At 48.0% G+C, this 22,024-nt stretch overlaps 1 protein-coding gene and 3 long non-coding RNA genes across 4 annotated transcripts in view; all 4 read right to left on the bottom strand.

Annotated features, from left to right (window-relative positions):
* Window positions 1-22,024, bottom strand: part of LOC127467217 (uncharacterized) — a 136,524-nt gene that overhangs the window by 97,737 nt on the left and 16,763 nt on the right. The window contains exons 5-6 of the mRNA XM_051778914.1: window positions 16,543-16,645; window positions 13,758-13,840 (exon numbers count right to left, since the gene is read on the bottom strand). Coding sequence (XP_051634874.1) covers window positions 13,758-13,840; window positions 16,543-16,645 — 186 coding nt within the window. The remainder of the gene's footprint in view (window positions 1-13,757; window positions 13,841-16,542; window positions 16,646-22,024) is intronic.
* LOC127467952 (uncharacterized) lies at window positions 15,499-16,480 on the bottom strand. Its single transcript, XR_007903370.1, has 3 exons — window positions 16,363-16,480; window positions 15,671-15,773; window positions 15,499-15,557 (listed from the first exon to the last, which is right to left on the bottom strand). It is a non-coding gene; the product is annotated as an uncharacterized LOC127467952 (long non-coding RNA).
* Window positions 17,207-18,955, bottom strand: LOC127467947 (uncharacterized). The gene is made up of 3 exons (XR_007903365.1): window positions 18,908-18,955; window positions 17,402-17,565; window positions 17,207-17,268 (listed from the first exon to the last, which is right to left on the bottom strand). It is a non-coding gene; the product is annotated as an uncharacterized LOC127467947 (long non-coding RNA).
* Window positions 18,957-20,676, bottom strand: LOC127467949 (uncharacterized). Its single transcript, XR_007903367.1, has 4 exons — window positions 20,482-20,676; window positions 19,708-20,128; window positions 19,510-19,616; window positions 18,957-19,045 (listed from the first exon to the last, which is right to left on the bottom strand). It is a non-coding gene; the product is annotated as an uncharacterized LOC127467949 (long non-coding RNA).

Below are 22,024 nucleotides of genomic sequence, written 5' to 3'. Positions count from 1 at the left end.
GAAGAAGGAGGGGAAGGAGGTGCTCAGGCAACGGAGCAGAGATTCCCCTGCAGCCCGTGGTGCAGATCATGGTGGGACAGCTGTGCCCCTGCAGCCCAGGGAAGCTCATGGTGCAGGAGAGCTCCACCTGCAGCCCATGGAGGACCCCACGCTGGAGCAGATGGATGCCTGAAAGGACGCCCTGACCTCGTGGGAGGCTCGTGCTGCAGTAGGCTCCCAGGAGGAGCCTGGAGCAGATTTGCTAGCAGGAATTGTGGCCCCGGTAGGGGGCCAGAACAGGTGTGAGCTTGTTACTTTGGAGATCATGACTTGGTCAGCTGGGCTTGAATAATTTTGTCACCCCAAGATGCCCTCTGGAGAGCAGAAGGTGCAATTCTGCTGAAAGGACAGACTTTCTACCCCTTCTACCTGACGATGAGCAGGCTGAGGGTTCGTAGGTTGCAAATATATATAATAAATATATACAATGAAAATATATAATAAATATAATAAATCTATAAAACATAAAAATACCCACCTTCAAAGACAAAGAAAAAAAGAAGTGCTGTAGTGCTCCACTGCAAGACCCATCACCAACAAGTAACAGAAGTGCTATATAGATATTAAGACTCAGGGTTGTCTAACAGATTTCTGTGAAACATAATCCCTACAGTGACAAGAGCAATAAAACTCAAAGCTCTTCCTCTGCTCCTGATGATTTTATTGTGAGTTTTGAAACCTCGGCAAACAGACCTAGGATACTGTGCTTTGTGAAATGTTTCTGTTACTTGAATAAAATCCCCTGTTTCCTGAAAAGCGTGTTTATTTTCTTTCACACCAAGGATTGCACTGCAAAATCCCACAGCATCTGTGTTGGATGGGATGAACTGCACCCTAAAAAATCCAACCCTTTCTCTCTCCTTTAACTATAAAGAAAGCAATGAATTACTAGCTCAGCTATAGATGTCTCAATTCAGCACAATTTTACGGTCGGACTGGATGATCTTAATGGTTTTTTTCCAACCTAAATGATTCTGGGAGAATAATTCTATGATAAAGTTATATTCACTAGGGATAATCACATGAACCCCACTAAATATTCACAAGCCCTTTGTGAGCTGTGCTCCCTTTCATCTGCATTTTGTCTTCCCTCTTCCTTGGTTGGTTGTTTGAGATGAAGTGACCCACCACTGAACACCTTGGAATATCTTTGACAGACAGAAATAGGATTGTTGAAAGCTAACAATTTAAAATTACAGGAACAGTAGGTTTACCTGTCTAATCTGATTTATTAGTGCTCCCCTGCCAACTAATTTGGGTGAGATACCAGCCACATGATCATATAGGCTTGGTCTCTTACAGACATTTAAGAAGAAATGGTTCTTTCTTATGGATTTTATAAGATGTGACAAACACAGTGAATTCACTCTCTTTCTTTCGTTTTACAAAGTTCTTCCTTAACAAATGGAGCACATAGTTAATTTGGGAGATCTGAAGAACAAGGAGAAAGACCGGTTTGAGTCAACTTATCTCTGAAAAAAATTAATTTTTCTTCTCTGGAATTATGTCTGATTAAAATGTCTTATAAAGAAAATTCAAAACAGACCCAGAGGTGGCTACTAATAGGGGGGGCAGGATGTGCCTTCAAACATCCCTGATTAGTGACTGGATGTTGCACAGGGGGAATGGACTGCAGACTACCAGTTATTACAACGCAAACCTGTACTATAGTATTGCCATTGTCACTAAGAAGCCACAGGCTTTGTACTGAGCTTTGTAGGCCTCAGGGGAAGGCTTGCTCCAGCTGAGCTTTCCTGGATCTCTACAAGCTGCATAAGGTGAACAAGCAGGTGCTAGCCAAAACTGGCTTTAGGGGCAATAGAGAGAAAAAAGAACAAGTATTTCTAACACATATAAAATGCACCATATATCATAAATTCAAGTGTAATGTGGAGCTGCAGAGCAATGAAAAAGAATAAGGTGTAAAAATGTGTTAGCAAATATGTAAATGGGACCCCATGTGGGTCCTAAAATGAGGGAGAGGAAAACACCATCAAGAACATTGTACTCCTCCAGCAAATAACTCCAGATGCTGGCAATGGGCCAAAACTCCCCTTCAACAGGAATCCCCAAAATGAAACCATCAACCTTAGGAGGAGCATGGAAAGAGTGAGGCAGAAAGGATCTAGAAGCTAAACAGGGTGAAAATAATTGTAACCGCATCCTTTTCATTATTATATTACTATTGAAGCTTTTACTGCATTGAAATATTCTTTCTCTTTCTTCCATAATTATTAGATCTGGACTATTATTGATGCTTGGATTAGACTGCTAATATTTCAATCATACTAGCAGAAAATTCTTTTTTAATATATGTTTCTTCTGAAATTCCCCTTGTCCTACACACTCCCTATCCTTTCCTTACCATTTGCTCCCCCAGCTGCACCCTCCAGAGTGGTGACCACACTGAAAGTGAACCGATGTCAAATACAGGTTATTCCCGGTGATTTGCTCTGGGAGGTGTGAGACACTGGATCAGTAAAAATATTGTTGGGTTGGAACCACCTCGGAGGGGTGAGTGTGTGTGTGTGTGTGTGTGTGTGGAGGGGAAGGAATGGGTCGAACCTCACGGAGGTGAGATGGCGTCGTATCCCTCATGGCAGCAACGTATCCCTCATGGCAGCGACGTATCCCTCATGGCAGTGACGTATCCCTCATGGCAGTGACGTATCCCTCATGGCAGGCCCCTGGAGCCCCCGGAGCAGCTGTCAGTCAAAGGCAGCCCAGGAATGCTTCAACACACCACAGCTCCTGCAGCCCCTAACCCAGCCTCATGTTGGCAGGGACAGTGAGAACACTGCCCCTCACCCTGGAACCCCAGAATGGCCAGTGGGCCTCAAGTCCCAGCTAGGGGGGTGGCCATGAGGACTAGAGCAGATAAAAGCAAAGGCATATGCTTTGTTTTGATAATATGACACCCTTTGGATGCCAAGTTGTCTTATTTTTTCCCCTAAAATTATCAGTAAAAGTAGTCTTGAGGAAAAGTGTGTGGCCTCTTCTCTTTACAGTATCTCGAGATAGTAAAGAACCCTGTGTATGCTTTGAAAAGTAAAACTTGAAATGGCCCAAGGACTGCTGGGTTAATTACACTGGAGAGATCTGGATCCCTTTCCCCCCATGGTGAGGGGCGCATCAGTTCTAGTTCCATTTCCATCTGAGGAACCATTTCCAATGGTTTAATGTGGATGGGGGGGGGACTCCAGCGCCAGGGGTTTCTTCAGGTCCTGAGCCTGGAGAGGAGAGGTGCTCTCCCCTCCCCCCACTCAAGTGGTCCCATGGCAGGCACAGAGACAGCACACCGGCGTGGAGAGGAGGCAAGAGAGAGTTATTGTTGGGGATGTTACATTTATAGGGTTAGGAAGATTCACAGGGTAACCAATTACAGGTCGCAGGAAGAGGTTAACGACCAATAGGAAGGGGTTAAAAGGGGCCAATGAGAACACCTCAGGATATCTTCTCAGGACATTCCTGCAGGGGATAACACTTGTCGTGGGGGGTCTTGGGAAGAAGAAAGCACGAGCCAACAAAGAGACTACAAAAAGCCATTTTGAAGCATGTTTAAACCACAGTTACTGACACAGAGAGATGGCTGTCTTTCTTATGGCAGCTTGGGCCTTCCTCCTCTGTGAATGATGGAACACTTGCATGTCTGTGGGAGAGAAAGAGTTGGCAGCAGCTGTGAGGGTGGACAGGATAGCAAGAATAGAAAATATTCCCTTGCAACTGCCCCCTGTGCTCTGTAAAACGTGGAAGGTGGCTGGAGCAGTTATGTGCCAAGAAAGTCTCCTGCATGGAGAAAAGGTCCAACTGCCCTCTGGGGAAAGAACCTTTTCCTAACATCTGAAGTAAACCTCCCCTGACACAGCTTCATGCCATTCCTCCAGGAAGAAGTGCTCAGCATCACCAGAGCCCATGGAAAGCCCACAAGCAAAGGTACCAAATCCCTCTACTGTAGGACTGTCTGAAGTGCTGTCTGAGGCCTCAACCTCCCGACTGGTCTAAAGCAGAAAACACTGAAACCTGGTAATGCACTAATACTTAAGTGCATTACTGTCAACCCCTAACACAGACAGCAATAAGTAGGATTTGGTTTAGTCTCACGGCACAACTCAAAATGCCAGAAAGCTGAGGAACAGACAGGACTTTCAGGGCAGTCTACAGTCAGTAGAAAGAGGAACTGATCTCTCCTAGACTCTCTCTAGGGAAAGCTCATCGTAAAATTTCCCCGCCTGAATGTGGAACTAGGCTCCGTGGGTCATGAAAGGGAAGGCCCCGAGTACCTTTTGGGCTTGCCTGAACTTCTCAATTATTGCAATGGTTTGGGCTTGTTGCTGGACTGTGGCTTCCAGCCTGGCGTACTCAACTTCGAGACTGAAAAAGAAGTACAGGCCTTATGACAGAAGTCCACAAGAGCACAAATCCCAAAGGAACAGTGTGAAAGAACCTCATCTAAAATAAAAGCATCTTTGAAAATCATGTAGTAGTATCTCACTGGGATACAAGTAAGTCCCGTTGTTTTTACACAATCACAAAAAGTGAAGCTTTGCTCCACTGTCTTACCAGTGAATGCGTTCTCGCAGCTGGCCGATAGCTGCAGGTAAAGACACGTTGCATGAAGGAGGAAGGCCTTGCAGGTTCCTGGAAGTTGTTATTTCCTTCTCCTTTGGGGCACTCTTCAATGACGCAGCAAAACATTCCTTCTGGATATGATGCTCTTTTGGTTCCTGCAGATGCCAAACCCCAACAAGAATCCTCAGTAGACGGCTTACGTTTGTTCAAAACAAGTGGGCTGCTTTGACACTGATGAAAACTCTCAAAACCTGTGTTACTTCTTCCTCTTTTATACTGGGCCCTCTCCTATGCCTACGCTGATTTCTTAGAGCATTTCCTATGGGCTGCCACAACATTTCTCTCCTTTCTCAAGGACTCCAAACACAAGTTGTAGTGCGTTGGTGGTGTCGTGGTTTAGGAATGGTACTCCCCAGTTTAGTGCTCCCATTGAGACTCTCCAAGCCACAGTGCTGCTCACTGGCTCGCCACTCTCCCTCCCCCCTGTGGCAGGATGGAGAACCGGAGGCACAAAAGGGAAAGATTATGGCTACTTCTTTTCCAGCTACATCATCTCCCTTCTTTTCCGGTCTGTTATAATATGTTGATTTCAAAGGAGCAAAATGTAGCTTCTGATTGGGCCCTACACCAAGAACACCACCCCCTCGGGGGTTACCACTTTTCTAACTCCAGGGCAAAACACTTTTTTACCCCACGACAACAACTTCAAGGCTGTGTTCTCTCCCTGTCCTTCTATGGACTTCTTCTCTCCCCTGGCAGGGGCCCCACAGCATGTCTGTGAGAATGTGTTACCTCTTCTTGCAACAGTGGAGTTAGCTTCTTAAACAGACAGGCAGAGAAATACAGACAGTGCTTTTCATGGGAAATAATCTCCCCCCATGCTGGGCCTTTCCTAGCAGCCAAAACTTCCCTGAGCAAAAATTCTTTTATCCTCCTCGAGTAAATCTTCCGCATATAATTTTTCGGTCCCTGCACCATCTTAGTGCAGCCCTCCACTGTCACTTCAAGTCGTGCCAACAGGCAGACACCAAAGGCAGCAGTGCTGTTCCTTCCCAGCACAGCTAGCTGCACACTGAACCACCTTGTGTTCTTCTCAAGGAAGAATCACTTCCCTGCTCTAGTGCGCTACAAAGAAGGCCTTGAGCCCTGCCAAGAGACAGGCTTTCCCATACCTTAGCTTCAGACCTCTCCAGTTTCTCCTGCATCAGCGGTTTCTCTTCCTTCAGGTCCTTGCTGTGGGTCTTCATAGCTCCAAGTGAAGGTTCTGCCAGGGAGTTCTTTTTGAGAACTTCATCAGGCTTCTCCAGCAGCTGCCTGACTAATGGCTAAAGAAATAGTGTTCCATGAGCATGGAGAAATCGGTAAGAACATGACAACACAAGAGATGCTTTTACTGATGGGATTATATAATTAGATTGGTCATCAGGTTGGCCAGCAGGTCGAGGGAGGCAATTCTCCCTTTCTACTCCGATCTCATGAGACTCCCCTTGGAGTCCTGCGTCCAGCTCCGCGGCCCCCAGCACAAGCAAGACATGGATGAAGGAATGCCACAAAGATGTTTGGAGGGCTGGAACAGCTCTCCCATGAAAAAGTCTGAGAGACTTGGGATTTTTCAGCCTGAGAAAAGCAGGCTCGGGGCAGAACTTACTGCTGTCTTTCGTGTAAACAGAGGGAGAGATATTTTTACCAAGGCCTGTAGCAACAGAAGAAGAGGCAATCATTTAAAATGAAAAGAGGGTAGATTTAGATGGGACATAAGGGATAAATTGTTTGCAAGGACTGTGGTGGGACACTGGACCTGGTTGTGGAAGTGTTCAAAGTGAAGCTGGATGGGACTTGGAGCAAGGCTTATTCCAGCCCTTCTGCTTCAGAATGCAAACAAAATGAGGTCCGAAGTATAGCACAGGTCCAGACTCAATCACCTCCTCTCAGCAGTTTTTCAAAATGAATTCTGTACTCAGAACACCTCTGCTTACACTGACAGGCTCTATTTAGGGATATCTGCTTCTCCCTCTATTAGAGTCACCTGTTTGTCCAGTTGAGAATCTGTTTGACTTGAAGAATCAGATCTTAGCTGAAGATCTCCTGCCTCTAGTGTAGGAACCTAAATGAGCAAGAAAACAGAGACACAGTGGAGAAACGAATGCTCGTCAAGACTGCAGCATCACACTACATCTGACTTCAGCCAAAGGCAATGCAATTCATCTGGAACAGAGCTAAGTACCTTATTCTTAGAAGAAGGGTCAAAATATTCCTTCTGCTCTGCTCCGGCTGGTGGCACGATACCTAGAAAAAAGGGAAAAAGTGGGTTGTTACTCTGAGTCCTTATTTCACTCTCCTTCTCCTCAGCCATGTCACCCCAGAGAAACTGACAAAGGTAACCATTTAGTCCCTCTGAAATTACCTTTGCCGTGCTCCACTGCAACAGAGCGCGCATCCAAACTTTTGCCCACAGCAGCAGGAAGCAGCACACTTTCTGCTGGACCTTCAGAATCAGTCTGTGTAATGGAAAAGACACATATGAGAACTGGCAAAGGCTCCTTCTCAACCCACTTCCACACACAGCACTTCAGCTTCACCCAACAGGCCTAACAAGCGGGATCAGGTGGCAGAAGCAACAAACAAGGCAAACACAGCCAGCACGTTCGGCATCTCTCTTGAGCAGGGCTTTCCAAAGGGGATGAAGTACTCCTGCCCAATCCAGAGAGAACCTAGGCAGGAGAAATACATCTCTAGACAGTAGGTTATTTGACATAAATGGATCCAGGGAAGCAGGCTATGAGGTGGAAAACAGCAATCCTCACAGTGCCAGTCTTGGAGGATTTCAGAGGACTGCAAGCAGCAAGAAGCTTTACTACTTTTTTCTAGAAATCCAGCTGGGAGGTCAGCTGCAAGGACATTAGCTTGATCTCACTTTGTCCCAGCACTAACTGAACACTTTGTCTGCAGCACTGGCATGTCCAGGTCCAAGGTGCAAGCGTGTGGCAAAAGCAGCAGCAAAGGGAAAGGAGCCCAGACGCCATGGATCCAGCGGGACCTCACTGCCTCCTCCAGAGCAGGTACCTCAGAATCCCAGGGGGAGTCATTGTCTTCCTTCTGCTCTTCTTCTGCTGCTGGCAAGACCCCTAACAAAGGATAACAGCTTGGTCATTACTCTGAGGGTTTATTTCACTCTGCTTTCTCCCCAGCCATGTCACCCCAGAGAACTTTACAAAGGTAACCATTTAGTCCCTCTGAAATTACCTTTGCCGTGCTCCACTGCAACAGAGCGCGCATCCAGACTCTTGCCCACTGCAGCAGGAAGTGTCAAGTTGGTCGACACTTTCCCTTGACCTTTGGAATCAGTCTGTGTAATGGAAAAGACACATCTGAGAACTGGCAAAGGCTCCTTCTCAACCCACTTCCACGCACAACACTTCTGCTTTAGCCAAAAGGCCTAATGATCACCATCAGGTGACGGAAGCAGCAAAAGATGCAAACATAGCCAGCACGTTCGGCATCTCTCTTGAGCAGGGCTTTCCAAAGGGGATGAAGTACTCCTGCCCAATGCAGAGAGAACCCAGGCAGGAGAAATACATCTCCAGACTGTAGGTCATAAGGGAACCATTTGACATTAATGGATCCAAGGAAGCAGGGTATGAGGGGTGGAAAACACAATCCCCACAACTCCAGTCTTGTAGGATTTCAGAGGACTGCAAGCAGCAAGAAGCTTTACTGCTTTGCTCTAGAAATCCAGCTGGGAGGTCAGCTGCAAGGACATTAGCTTGACCTCACTTTGTCCCTGCACTAACTGAACACTTTGTCTGCAGCACTGGCATGTCCATGTCCAAGGTGCAAGCGTGTGGTAAAAGCAGCAGCAAAGGGAAAGGAGCCCAGACGCCATGGATCCAGAAGAAACTCATTGCCCCCTCCAGAACAGCTACCTCCAAAAGCCAGGAAATGTCTTCATCTCCCCAGGAAAAGTCATTGTTATCCTTCTGCTCTTCTGCTGCTGCTGGCAAGACCCCTAACAAAAGACGTAAAAGGTATGTCATTACTCTGAGGGCTTATTTCACTCTGCTTTCTCCCCAGCCATGTCACCCCACTTTACAAAGAGAGAACTTTACAAAGGTAACCATTTAGTCCCTCTGAAATTACCTTTGCCGTGCTCCACTGCAACAGAGCGCGCATCCAAACTCTTGCCCACTGCAGCAGGAAGTGTCAAGTTGGTCGACACTTTCCCTTGACCTTTGGAATCAGTCTGTGTAATAGAAAAGACACGTCTGAGAACTGGCAAAGGCTCCTTCTCAACCCACTTCCACGCACAGCACTTCTGCTTTAGCCAAAAGGCCTAATGAGCACGTTCAGGTGAAGGAAGCAGCAAAAGATGCAAACATAGCCAGCACGTTCGGCATCTCTCTTGAGCAGGGCTTTCCAAAGGGGATGAAGTACTCCTGCCCAATGCAGAGGGAACCTAGGCAGGAGAAATACATCTCTAGAACGTATTTCATAAGGGAACCATTTCACATTAATGGATCCAGGGAAGCAGGCTGGGGGGTGGAAAACACAATCCTCACAATGCCAGTCTTGGAGGATTTCAGAGGACTGCAAGCAGCAAGAAGCTTTACTGCTTTGCTCTAGAAATCCAGCTGGGAGGTAAGCAGCAAGGACATTAGCTTGACCTCACTTTGTCCCTGCACTAACTGAACACTTTGTCTGCAGCACTGGCATGTCCAGGATCAAGGTGCAAGCGTGTGGCAAAAGCAGCAGCAAACGGAAAGGAGCCCAGACGCCATGGATCCAGAAGAAACTCACTGCCCCCTCCAAAACAGTTACCTCCAAAAGCCAGGAAATGTCTTCATCTCCCCAGGAAAAGTCATTGTTATCCTTCTGCTCTTCTTCTGCTGCTGGCAAGGCCCCTAAAAAAAGAGGTAAGAGGCATGTCATTACTCTGAGGACTTATTTCACTCTGCTTTCTCCCCAGCCATGTCACCCCAGGGAACTTTACAAAGGTAACCATTTAGTCCCTCTGAAATTACCTTTGCCGTGCTCCACTGCAACAGAGCGCGCATCCAAACTCTTGCCCACAGCAGCAGGAAGTGTCAAGTTGGTCGACACTTTCCCTTGACCTTTGGAATCAGTCTGTGTAAAGGAAAAGACACATCTGAGAACTGGCAAAGGCTCCTTCTCAACCTACTTCCACGTACAGCACTTCAGCTTTAGCTAAAAGGCCTAATGAGCACGATCGGGTGACAGAAGCAACAAAAGATGCAAACACAGCCAGCACGTTCGGCATCTCTCTTGAGCAGGGCTTTCCAAAGGGGATGAAGTACTCCTGCCCAATGCAGAGGGAACCTAGGCAGGAGAAATACATCTCCAGACAGTAGGTTATTTGACATTAATGGATCCAGGGAAGCAGGCTATGAGGTGGAAAACAGCAATCCTCACAATGCCAGTCTTGGAGGATTTCAGAGGACTGCAAGCAGCAAGAAGCTTTACTGCTTTGCTCTAGAAATCCAGCTGGGAGGTCAGCTGCAAGGACATTAGTTTGACCTCACTTTGTCCCTGCACTAACTGAACACTTTGTCTGCAGCACTGGCATGTCCAGGCCCAAGGTGCAAGCGTGTGGCAAAAGCAGCAGCAAACGGAAAGGAGCCCAGATGCCATGGATCCAGAAGAAACTCATTGCCCCCTCCAGAACAGCTACCTCCAAAAGCCAGGAAATGTCATCATCTCCCCAGGAAAAGTCATTGTTATCCTTCTGCTCTTCTGCTGCTGCTGGCAAGACGCCTAACAAAATATGTAAAAGGTATGTCATTACTCTGAGGGCTTATTTCACTCTGCTTTCTCCCCAGCCATGTCACCCCAGGGAACTTTACAAAGGTAACCATTTAGTCCCTCTGAAATTACCTTTGCCGTGCTCCACTGCAACAGAGCGCGCATCCAAACTCTTGCCCACTGCAGCAGGAAGCAGCACACTTTCTGCTGGACCTTCAGAATCAGTCTGTGTAATGGAAAAGACACGTCTGAGAACTGGCAAAGGCTCCTTCTCAACCCACTTCCACACACAGCACTTCAGCTTCACCCAACAGGCCTAACAAGCGGGATCAGGTGGCGGAAGCAACAAATAAGGCAAACACAGCCAGCACGTTCGGCATCTCTCTTGAGCAGGGCTTTCCAAAGGGGATGAAGTACTCCTGCCAAATGCAGAGAGAACCTAGGCAGGAGAAATACATCTCAAGAAAGTAGGTTATTTGACAATAATGGATCCAGGGAAGCAAGCTATGAGGTGGAAAACAGCAATCCTCACAGTGCCAGTCTTGGAGGATTTCAGAGGACTGCAAGCAGCAAGAAACTTTACTGCTTTATTCTAGAAATCCAGCTGGGAGGTCAGCTGCAACGAGACCCAGGACATTAGCTTGATCTCACTTTGTCCCAGCACTAACTGAACACTTTGTCTGCAGCACTGGCATGTTGAGGCCCAAGGTGCAAGCGTGTGGCAAAAGCAGCAGCAAAGGGAAAGGAGCCCAGACGCCATGGATCCAGCGGGACCTCACTGCCTCCTCCAGAGCAGGTACCTCAGAATCCCAGGGGGAGTCATTGTCTTCCTTCTGCTCTTCTGTTGCTGCTGGCAAGACCCCTAACAAAAGATAACATGTTGGTCATTACTCTGACGACTTATTTCACTCTGCTTTCTCCCCAGCCATGTCACCCCAGAGAACTTTACAAAGGTAACCATTTAGTCCCTCTGAAATTACCTTTGCCGTGCTCCACTGCAACAGAGCGCGCATCCAGACTCTTGTCCACTGCAGCAGGAAGTGTCAAGTTGGTCGACACTTTCCCTTGACCTTTGGAATCAGTCTGTGTAATGGAAAAGACACATCTGAGAACTGGCAAAGGCTCCTTCTCAACCCACTTCCACGCACAACACTTCTGCTTTAGCCAAAAGGCCTAATGAGCACGATCAGGTGACGGAAGCATTAAATAAGGCAAACACAGCCAGCACGTTCGGCATCTCTCTTGAGCAGGGCTTTCCAAAGGGGATGAAGTACTCCTGCCCAATGCAGAGGGAACCTAGGCAGGAGAAATACATCTCCAGACTGTAGGTCATAAGGGAACCATTTGACATTAATGGATCCAGGGAAGAAGGCTGGGGGGTGGAAAACACCATCCCCACAATGCCAGTCTTGTAGGATTTCAGAGGACTGCAAGCAGCAAGAAGCTTTACTGCTTTGTTCTAGAAATCCAGCTGGGAGGTCAGCTGCAAGGACATTAGCTTGACCTCACTCTGTCCTAGCACTAACTGAACTGTTAGTCTGCAGCACTGACATGTCCAGGTCCAAGGTACAAGCGTGTGGTAAAAGCAGCAGCAAAGGGTAAGGAGCCGACATGCCATGGATCCAGAAGAAACTCATTGCCCCCTCCAGAACAGCTACCTCCAAAAGCCAGGAAATGTCATCATCTCCCCAGGAAAAGTCATTGTTATCCTTCTGCTCTTCTACTGCTGCTGGCAAGACCCCTAACAAAAGAGGTAAGAGGCATGTCATTACTCTGAGGGCTTATTTCACTCTGCTTTCTCCCCAGCCATGTCACCCCACTTTACAAAGAGAGAAATTGACAAAGGTAACCATTTAGTCCCTCTGAAATTACCTTTGCCGTGCTCCACTGCAACAGAGCGCGCATCCAAACTCTTGCCCACTGCAGCAGGAAGCAGCACACTTTCTGCTGGACCTTCAGAATCAGTCTGTGTAATGGAAAAGACACGTCTGAGAACTGGCAAAGGCTCCTTCTCAACCCACTTCCACACACAGCACTTCAGCTTCACCCAACAGGCCTAACAAGCGGGATCAGGTGGCGGAAGCAACAAATAAGGCAAACACAGCCAGCACGTTCGGCATCTCTCTTGAGCAGGGCTTTCCAAAGGGGATGAAGTACTCCTGCCAAATGCAGAGAGAACCTAGGCAGGAGAAATACATCTCTAGACAGTAGGTTATTTGACAATAAAGGATCCAGGGAAGCAGGCTATGAGGTGGAAAACGCAATCGTCACTGTACCAGTCTTGGAGGATTTCAGAGGACTGCAAGCAGCAAGAAGCTTTATTGCTTTTTTCTAGAAATCCAGCTGGGAGGTCAGCTGCAAGGAGACCCAGGACATTAGCTTGACCTCACTTTGTCCCTGCACTAACTGAACACTTTGTCTGCAGCACTGGCATGTCCAGGCCCAAGGTGCAAGCGCGTGGCAAAAGCAGTAGCAAAGGGAAAGGAGCCCAGACGCCATGGATCCAGCGGGACCTCACTGCCTCCTCCAGAGCAGGTACCTCAGAATCCCAGGGGGAGTCACTGTCTTCCTTCTGCTCTTCTCCTGCTGCTGGCAAGACCCCTAACAAAGGATAACAGGTTGGTCATTACTCTGAGGGTTTATTTCACTCTGCTTTCTCCCCAGCCATGTCACCCCACTTTACAAAGGTAACCATTTAGTCCCTCTGAAATTACCTTTGCCGTGCTCCACTGCAACAGAGCGCGCATCCAAACTCTTGCCCGCTGCAGCACGAAGTGTCAAGTTGGTCAACACTTTCCCTTGACCTTTGGAATCAGTCTGTGTAATGGAAAAGACACATCTGAGAACTGGCAAAGGCTCCTTCTCAACCCACTTCCACGCACAACACTTCTGCTTTAGCTAAAAGGCCTAATGATCACCATCAGGTGACGGAAGCAGCAAAAGATGCAAACACAGCCAGCACGTTCGGCATCTCTCTCGAGCAGGGCTTTCCAAAGGGTAGGAAGTACTCCTGCCCAATGCAGAGAGAACCTAGGCAGGAGAAATACATCTCCAGACTGTAGGTCATAAGGGAACCATTTCACATTAATGGATCCAGGGAAGAAGGCTGGGGGGTAGAAAACACAATCCTCACAATGCCAGTCTTGTAGGATTTCAGAGGACTGCAAGCAGCAAGAAGCTTTACTGCTTTGCTCTAGAAATCCAGCTGGGAGGTCAGCTGCAAGGACATTAGCTTGACCTCACTTTGTCCCTGCACTAACTGAGCCGTTTGTCTGCAGTACTGGCATGTCCATGTCCAAGGTACAAGCGTGTGGTAAAAGCAGCAGTAAAGGGAAAGGAGCCCAGACGCCATGGATCTAGAAGAAACTCATTGCCCCCTCCAGAACAGCTACCTCCAAAAGCCAGGAAAAGTCATCATCTCCCCAGGAAAAGTCATTGTTATCCTTCTGCTCTTCTGCTGCTGCTGGCAAGACCCCTAACAAAAGAGGTAAGAGGCATGTCATTACTCTGAGGGCTTATTTCACTCTGCTTTCTCCCCAGCCATGTCACCCCACTTTACAAAGAGAGAAATTGACAAAGGTAACCATTTAGTCCCTCTGAAATTACCTTTGCCGTGCTCCACTGCAACAGAGCGCGCATCCAAACTCTTGCCCACTGCAGCAGGAAACAGCACACTTTCTGCTGGACCTTCAGAATCAGTCTGTGTAATGGAAAAGACATGTCTGAGAACTGGCAAAGGCTCCTTCTCAACCCACTTCCACACACAGCACCTCAGCTTCAGCCAACAGGCCTAACAAGCGGGATCAGGTGGCAGAAGCAACAAACAAGGCAAACACAGCCAGCACGTTCGGCATCTCTCTTGAGCAGGGCTTTCCAAAGGGGATGAAGTACTCCTGCCCAATCCAGAGAGAACCTAGGCAGGAGAAATACATCTCTAGACAGTAGGTTATTTGACAATAATGGATCCAGGGAAGCAGGCTATGAGGTGGAAAACAGCAATCCTCACAGTGCCAGTCTTGGAGGATTTCAGAGGACTGCAAGCAGCAAGAAGCTTTACTGCTTTGCTCTAGAAATCCAGCTGGGAGGTCAGCTGCAAGGAGACCCAGGACATTGGTCTGACCTCACTTTGTCCCTGCACTAACTGAACACTTTGTCTGCAGCACTGGCATGTCCAGGTCCAAGGTGCAAGTGAGTGGCAAAAGCAGCAGCAAAGGAAAGGAGCCAAGAAGCCATTGATCCAGCGGGACCTCACTGCCTCCTCCAGAGTAGGTACCTCAGAATCCCAGGGGGAGTCATTGTCTTCCTTCTGCTCTTCTCCTGCTGCTGGCAAGACGCCTAACAAAAGATAACAGGTAGGTCATTACTCTGACGGCTTATTTCACTCTGCTTTCTCCCCAGCCATGTCGCCCCAGAGAAATTTACAAAGGTAACCATTTAGTCCCTCTGAAATTACCTTTGCCGTGCTCCACTGCAACAGAGCGCGCATCCAAACTCTTGCCCACTGCAGCAGGAAGCAGCACACTTTCTGCTGGACCTTTGGAATCAGTCTGTGTAATGGAAAAGACACGTCTGAGAACTGGCAAAGGCTCCTTCTCAACCCACTTCCACACACAACACTTCTGCTTTAGCCAACAAGCCTAATGAGCACGATCAGGTGTCGGAAGCAGCAAAAGATGCAAACATAGCCAGCACGTTCGGCATCTCTCTTGAGCAGGGCTTTCCAAAGGGGATGAAGTACTCCTGCCCAATGCAGAGAGAACCTAGGCAGGAGAAATACATCTCCAGACTGTAGGTCATAAGGGAACCATTTGACATTAATGGATGCAAGGAAGCAGGCTGTGGCATGGAAACCTGCAATCCTCACAGTGCCAGTCTTGGAGGATTTCAGAGGACCGTAACCAGCAGGAAGCTTTACTGCTTTTTTCTAGAAATCCAGCTTGGAGTTCAGCTGTAAGGAGACCCAGGACATTAGCTTGACCTCACTTTGTCCCAGTACTAACTGAACACTTTGTCTGCAGCACTGGTATGTCCAGGTCCAAGGTGCAAGCGTGTGACAAAAGCAGCAGCAAAAGGGAAAGGATCCCAGACGCCTTTGATCCAGGAGGACCTCACTGCCTCCTCCAGAGCAGGTACCTTAGTATCCCAGGGGGAGTCACTTTCTTCCTTCTGCTCTTCTGCTGCTGGCAAGGCTCCTATACAAAAGGTAAAAGGCACGTCTTTGAGTGCTTATTTCCCTCTGCCTCTCCCCAGCCATGTCACCCCAGAGAAGTTCACAAAGGTAACCATTTAGTCCCTCTGAAACTACCTTTGCCGCTCCGTACTAACACAGCACGTGCGTCCAATCTATTGCCGAATGCAGCAGGAAGCAGCACATTTTTCGATACATCCCAGGGACCTTCAGAATCAGTCTGTGTAATTGAAAAGACACGTCTGAGAACTGGCAAAGGCTCCTTCTCAACCCACTTCCACGCACAGCACTTCAGCTTCAGCCAACAGGCCTAATGAGCGGGATCAGTTGGCGGAAGCAACAAAACGGGCAACACAGCCAGCACGTTCGGCATCTCTGTTGAGCAGGGCTTTCCAAAGGGGATGAAGTACTCCTGCCCAATCCAGAGAGAACCTAGCCAGAAGAAACACACCTCCAGACTGGAGGTCATAACAGTCATCCATCTGACATTAATGGATCCATGGAAGGAGGCTGTGGGGTCGAAAACAGCAATCCTCACTATAAGAGTTTTCTAGTATTTTAGAAGATTGTAAGTAGCAGCAAGAAGCTTTACTGCTTTGTTCTAGAAATCCAGCTGAGAGGTCAGCTGCAAGGAGACCCAGGGCATTAGCTTGACCTCACTTTGTCCCTGCACTAACTGAACACTTTGTCTGCAGCACTGGCATGTCCAGGTCCAAGGTGCAAGCGTGTGGCAAAAGCAGTAGCAAAGGGAAAGGAGCCCAGACGCCATTGATCCAGCGGGACCTCACTGCCTCCTCCAGAGCAGGTACCTCAGAATCCCAGGGGGAGTCACTGTCTTCCTTCTGCTCTTCTCCTGCTGCTGGCAAGACCCCTAACAAAGGATAACAGGTTGGTCATTACTCTGAGGGTTTATTTCACTCTGCTTTCTCCCCAGTCATGTCACCCCAGGGAACTTTACAAAGGTAACCATTTAGTCCCTCTGAAATTACCTTTGCCGTGCTCCACTGCAACAGAGCGCGCATCCAAACTCTTGTCCACTGCAGCAGGAAGCGTCGGGTCAGCGGACACTTTCCCTTGACCTTTGGAATCAGTCTGTGTAATGAAAAAGACATGTCTGAGAACTGGCAAAGGCTCCTTCTCAACCCACTTCCACGCACAACACGTCAGCTTTAGCCAAAAGACCTAACAAGCGGGATCAGGTGATGGAAGGAACAAAAGATGCAAACACAGCCAGCACGTTCGGCATCTCTCTTGAGCAGGGCTTTCCAAAGGGGATGAAGTACTCCTGCCCAATCCAGAGAGAATGCAGGCAGAAGAAAGAAGTCTCTAGACTGTGAGTCATGTGGGAACCAATTGACAGTGACTGGAGTGGAAGATGTTTGCAGTATGATAGAAAATCAACAATCTTCACCAAGCCAGTCTTCTAACAGAAACTTTACTGCTTTGTCGTTTTTTAGAAATCCAGCTTGGAGGTCAGCTGCAAGGAGAACCAGCTAGACCTCACTTTGTCCCAGTCCTACAGGAACACTTTTTCTGCAGCACTGGCATGTCAAGGTCTGAGTTACAAGCATTTGGCAAAAGCAGCTGCAGACAGTAATGATCCCAGAAGCCAGTGATTCAGAGGGACTCCACTGCCTCTTCTAGAGAAGGTACCTCAGAATCCCAGGAGGAGTCTTTGTCTTTCTTCTGCTCTTCTCTCACTCCTGGCAAGACACCTAACAAATATGAGAAGAGTCGCATCACTCCTTGGAGTGCTGATTTTCCTCTGCTTTGGCACCTCCCTCAAGACATGCATCACACTGATGGGTTATCATTCTCCTACAGGCCACATTGATTTTTCCTTCTTACCTCCTTGATAGCGAAGAGTCTTACATGATTCTGGCAATGCAGGTGTGTTTGAGAGAATGTCAGCAGTTGTCCCAGAGCAAGAGCTGTTAATTTCTTCTCTGCCTCTGGCACAACATTGTCCCTTCCTTTCATAGCATTCATATTCCTCTCCTTCATTAGCAGTACTAAAGATAGAAAGGGAGGAAATGCAATAGGTAAAAATGCCCCCAGACTTTCCTGCACTCTCCACGGGAAGAGCAACAGCCATGCATGTGCCATTCTAACCCTATTCATAGACAACTGCTAAAGGGTCACACACAGACAAAACATACTGCAGTCCTAGAGTAGTGGAGACTGAAATCCTCACTACAGGCATGCTCATGCTACAGGTGCCTATTCTATCTGTGGAGTAACTCACCCCTGCTGGCTACTGTCTCATCTGATAAACCCCCTCTCCATTTCAAGGACCAGAGAGATTAACTAGGCCCCTGGCAGGCTGACATCTCCAAAGCCTCTTCCTCAGCTGGATGTTATACTAATGTCTCAACATTAAGATGGAGCAATGTCTCCTCAACCCCAGTCCTCACTTTGAAGGGCTTCAGAAATTCCCATGGTTCCTCTGAAGACCTGAAGTTCAGAGGGCTCCTAAGTCGGATATTAAGAGGCCAACAAATATTGCACTTGCATTCTGAGACCTGTGTCATATTCTAACAACCTTGGGTCAGTTGGAGGTCAGGTTTGTTTCATGAGCAGGAATACAAAACAAAAAACCCCAATCGAACAACAAAAGAAATTAAACGCATTCTCCAGACCAAGGCTGCTATGCAGAATGGTGCATTAGCACAACAGAAACCTGGAGGGGAGGAATGAATACCTTGTTTTGTTAGAGCAATCCTCAAACATGCTTTAGTCCTAAAGGGGTTTTTACTCCACAGTTTACCCAGGCTCCCTTCTCTCCTGCTTCCCATCAAGACAGGCTAACAGAAGGGGCAGGGGGAGAGGAAATTGAGATCCAGTGACAAGAGTTCACAGGCAGTTGTTTATGGCTAGGCAAGGCATGCTCATAGGCATAATGCAATTCATTCACACATCCCTTGGCTACCATCACTAGGATAGAGGGCTTTTTTCCTCAGTCTAGTTAAGCACACATAGCCACCTTAGCCAGTGAATGGCCAGAGGTGCAAAGCTATCCACGGGAAGAGGAAAAGCACTGAAGAGTTTTAATTAGGGGATATCAGTTAGATCCCCTCTGAAACAAAAGGCAGGTAGTTGCTGCTAGGGGGTAGAATGGAACTTGGAAGCACACAGGTGAATTCTCAAAGAGAACTGGGTTTGGTGGGGAGGAGGGATGTTTTCCTCAATTTCCAAATCTACCCTTTACATGGAAAGAGATGCATCAGAAGGTGTCACACTTCAATAAAGCTCTCAGCACCTCATTTAACCCTACTGCTGTTACCAAAAAGGGCGGTACATCAGCACGGACATTCTGAGAATGCAGTTGCTCTAGCAAGGATGTAAAACACTTACGACTCATCTCGAAATAGTCTTTCAAAAGCTCGAACTCCAAACACTCCACTGCTTTCTTCACTGATAACACCGCCATTGCGAAGAAGAACTTCTACTGCATCCTTATCCTGAAGAATAGCAGCAACTTCCATAGGGGTCCTAGGGCATCCAGGAGATAAGAGTAAATACGTCAGCTTCTGCAGGCATTACGTGTCATTACTTTAATCCCTCTTTGCTTCTCAGACAATTCATTTCCCCTCTCCTACTGGCAGAAGGAAAGCACAGCCAAACACCTGGAAGTGTTGGAGAATTCAGGTTGGTGGGACCTCAGGAGGTCTCCAGGCCAGCCATCCACCCAGAGCAGACTCAGGTTGCGTGTGTGTGCCTGCACGCGTGCGTGTGCATGTGGGACCACAGACAATGCTTTCTTGCAGTCCTCAGTGTGGAAATCATCCCCTGAAGTAAGCAAGCAGCAGAGCGCAGGTCTGCTTTCACAAGTCACACTGAAGGAGCTCCTTCTGGGTGGTTCCTGGCCCTTTTTCAAAGCTCCTTCTTATGCCTCCCATCAATCCAACTTAAACAATGCTAAGGAGTCCCACACGTGCTTTTACCAAATCCTTCACCTTTTATGATTATCTGTAGCGTTCACGTCAGCTCCTTTTTGAAGAAGGAACTCGATCATCCCTTTGCAACGCTCAGTGATGGCAAGAGTAAGTGGAGTGTATCCCAGCTGAAAGGAAAAATCATCTCTCTTAGAATAACAGAGAAAAGTCAAGCAAGTTGACTTGGGAAGAGGAGGTTTACCTAAAGTCCAAGCTTACTTCATTCTTAGCATCAATATCTGCGCCATGCTCAAGCAGCAGCTCCACTAGAGATTTGCTAGACATCAGGACAGCAAAGTGAAGGGCGGTGTTACCAGTAGCAGCTCTGTGGTCATGGTTGGCACCATGCTCCAGCAGAATAGCCACACAATCTCTGTGCTGGTGCTGTACTGCCTGGAAAGAAGACACAAAGGAGGAATAACTTCCAACGTCTACATTGTTCTCTGTCAGAACTCCTGCGTCTTCCCAACACTGGAAAGTTCAAGCATCTTCAATCATAAGACAACATATGCCCCTTTCACATACCAGCATCAGTGGTGATCTCTTATATTTGTCCCGACGATTAAGCTTGCAATTCTTGCCTGCTAGAAATCGAACAACATCTGCATGGCCATTTATGCAAGCAAGATGCAGAGGTGTCCTAGAAATTAAACATACACAATTGTCCTGGTTTAAGCCCAGATGACAATTAAGCCCCACACAGCTACTTGCTCACACCCTCTCCCTCCCTGCCCCAGTGAAACAGGAAGGAGAATCAAAAGTAAAACCTATAATAACAATTAAATTAAAATAGAGTAATAATTAAAACAAAAGAAATAAAATAAATAATACTAAGGGATGCTAGATGCTGTCTGTTCCACTGATGGTATCCTTCGTTGCTGCTTAGGCTTGAAAGTACATAAAGTACATCCATCAGAAAACCACCCTGACTTTAGATAATTTTGACAAATTCCACATTTTGCAAAAGGTGGAGGCTTTGTTGTTTGTCCTTACAGCTTGTCTGCGTTGCGCCTGTTGACCAGGAACTTCTTCAGCCACCAGTGCCGCCGCAGCTGGTCCAGGTCGCCGCGGGCGGCCGCGCTGTGCAGGTCGACCCAGGCCATCTCTCGGCGTTCGGCGGCCTCGGCCTGGGTTCAGCAGACACAGGAGATGCCCGGTAGACTCTGCCGAGTCCCGGGCGGGGAGGGGATGGGGTGTGGGGAGAGGGGGATGGGGTGTGGGGAGAGGGGGATGGGGTGTGGGGAGAAGATGGGTCGATCTGAAAGGCGAGAGCCGAGTGGTAGCTGCGCTTCGCAGCCCCCGACGGTCCAAGCCAGAGAAGCGCTGCTGATCCCGTCGCGGCGGAGTCAGCAATGACGGCCAGCAAGGGTCTGGAGCCGGGACAGCAGCCGTGGACCGCCGAGACATCACAGAGGGGGCTTGTGACGCGGCACCACAGCCGGTTCCGAGACCGACCCGCCGCCGAGCAGGGCTGAGTCCATTGGGGAGGGTGTAGCTGGGATAACATAGGAAGGGGGGGGGAAACAGCGCACAACAGCAACTGCAGACGGAGAGAGAAGTGAGAATATGTGACAGAAACAGCCCTGAAGACCCCAAGGTCAGTGAAGAAGGAGGGGAAGGAGGTGCTCAGGCAACGGAGCAGAGATTCCCCTGCAGCCCGTGGTGCAGATCATGGTGGGACAGCTGTGCCCCTGCAGCCCAGGGAAGCTCATGGTGCAGGAGAGCTCCACCTGCAGCCCATGGAGGACCCCACGCTGGAGCAGATGGATGCCTGAAAGGACGCCCTGACCTCGTGGGAGGCTCGTGCTGCAGTAGGCTCCCAGGAGGAGCCTGGAGCAGATTTGCTAGCAGGAATTGTGGCCCCGGTAGGGGGCCAGAACAGGTGTGAGCTTGTTACTTTGGAGATCATGACTTGGTCAGCTGGGCTTGAATAATTTTGTCACCCCAAGATGCCCTCTGGAGAGCAGAAGGTGCAATTCTGCTGAAAGGACAGACTTTCTACCCCTTCTACCTGACGATGAGCAGGCTGAGGGTTCGTAGGTTGCAAATATATATAATAAATATATACAATGAAAATATATAATAAATATAATAAATCTATAAAACATAAAAATACCCACCTTCAAAGACAAAGAAAAAAAGAAGTGCTGTAGTGCTCCACTGCAAGACCCATCACCAACAAGTAACAGAAGTGCTATATAGATATTAAGACTCAGGGTTGTCTAACAGATTTCTGTGAAACATAATCCCTACAGTGACAAGAGCAATAAAACTCAAAGCTCTTCCTCTGCTCCTGATGATTTTATTGTGAGTTTTGAAACCTCGGCAAACAGACCTAGGATACTGTGCTTTGTGAAATGTTTCTGTTACTTGAATAAAATCCCCTGTTTCCTGAAAAGCGTGTTTATTTTCTTTCACACCAAGGATTGCACTGCAAAATCCCACAGCATCTGTGTTGGATGGGATGAACTGCACCCTAAAAAATCCAACCCTTTCTCTCTCCTTTAACTATAAAGAAAGCAATGAATTACTAGCT

Source organism: Manacus candei, unplaced genomic scaffold, assembly GCF_025592945.1.
Source record: "Manacus candei isolate 608988 ecotype Guabito, Panama unplaced genomic scaffold, ASM2559294v1 h1tg000014l, whole genome shotgun sequence".
In the NCBI taxonomy this organism is placed as follows: domain Eukaryota; kingdom Metazoa; phylum Chordata; class Aves; order Passeriformes; family Pipridae; genus Manacus; species Manacus candei.
The sequence above is the reverse complement of the archived record's forward strand: the minus strand, read 5'-3'. Positions and strand labels throughout refer to the sequence as shown.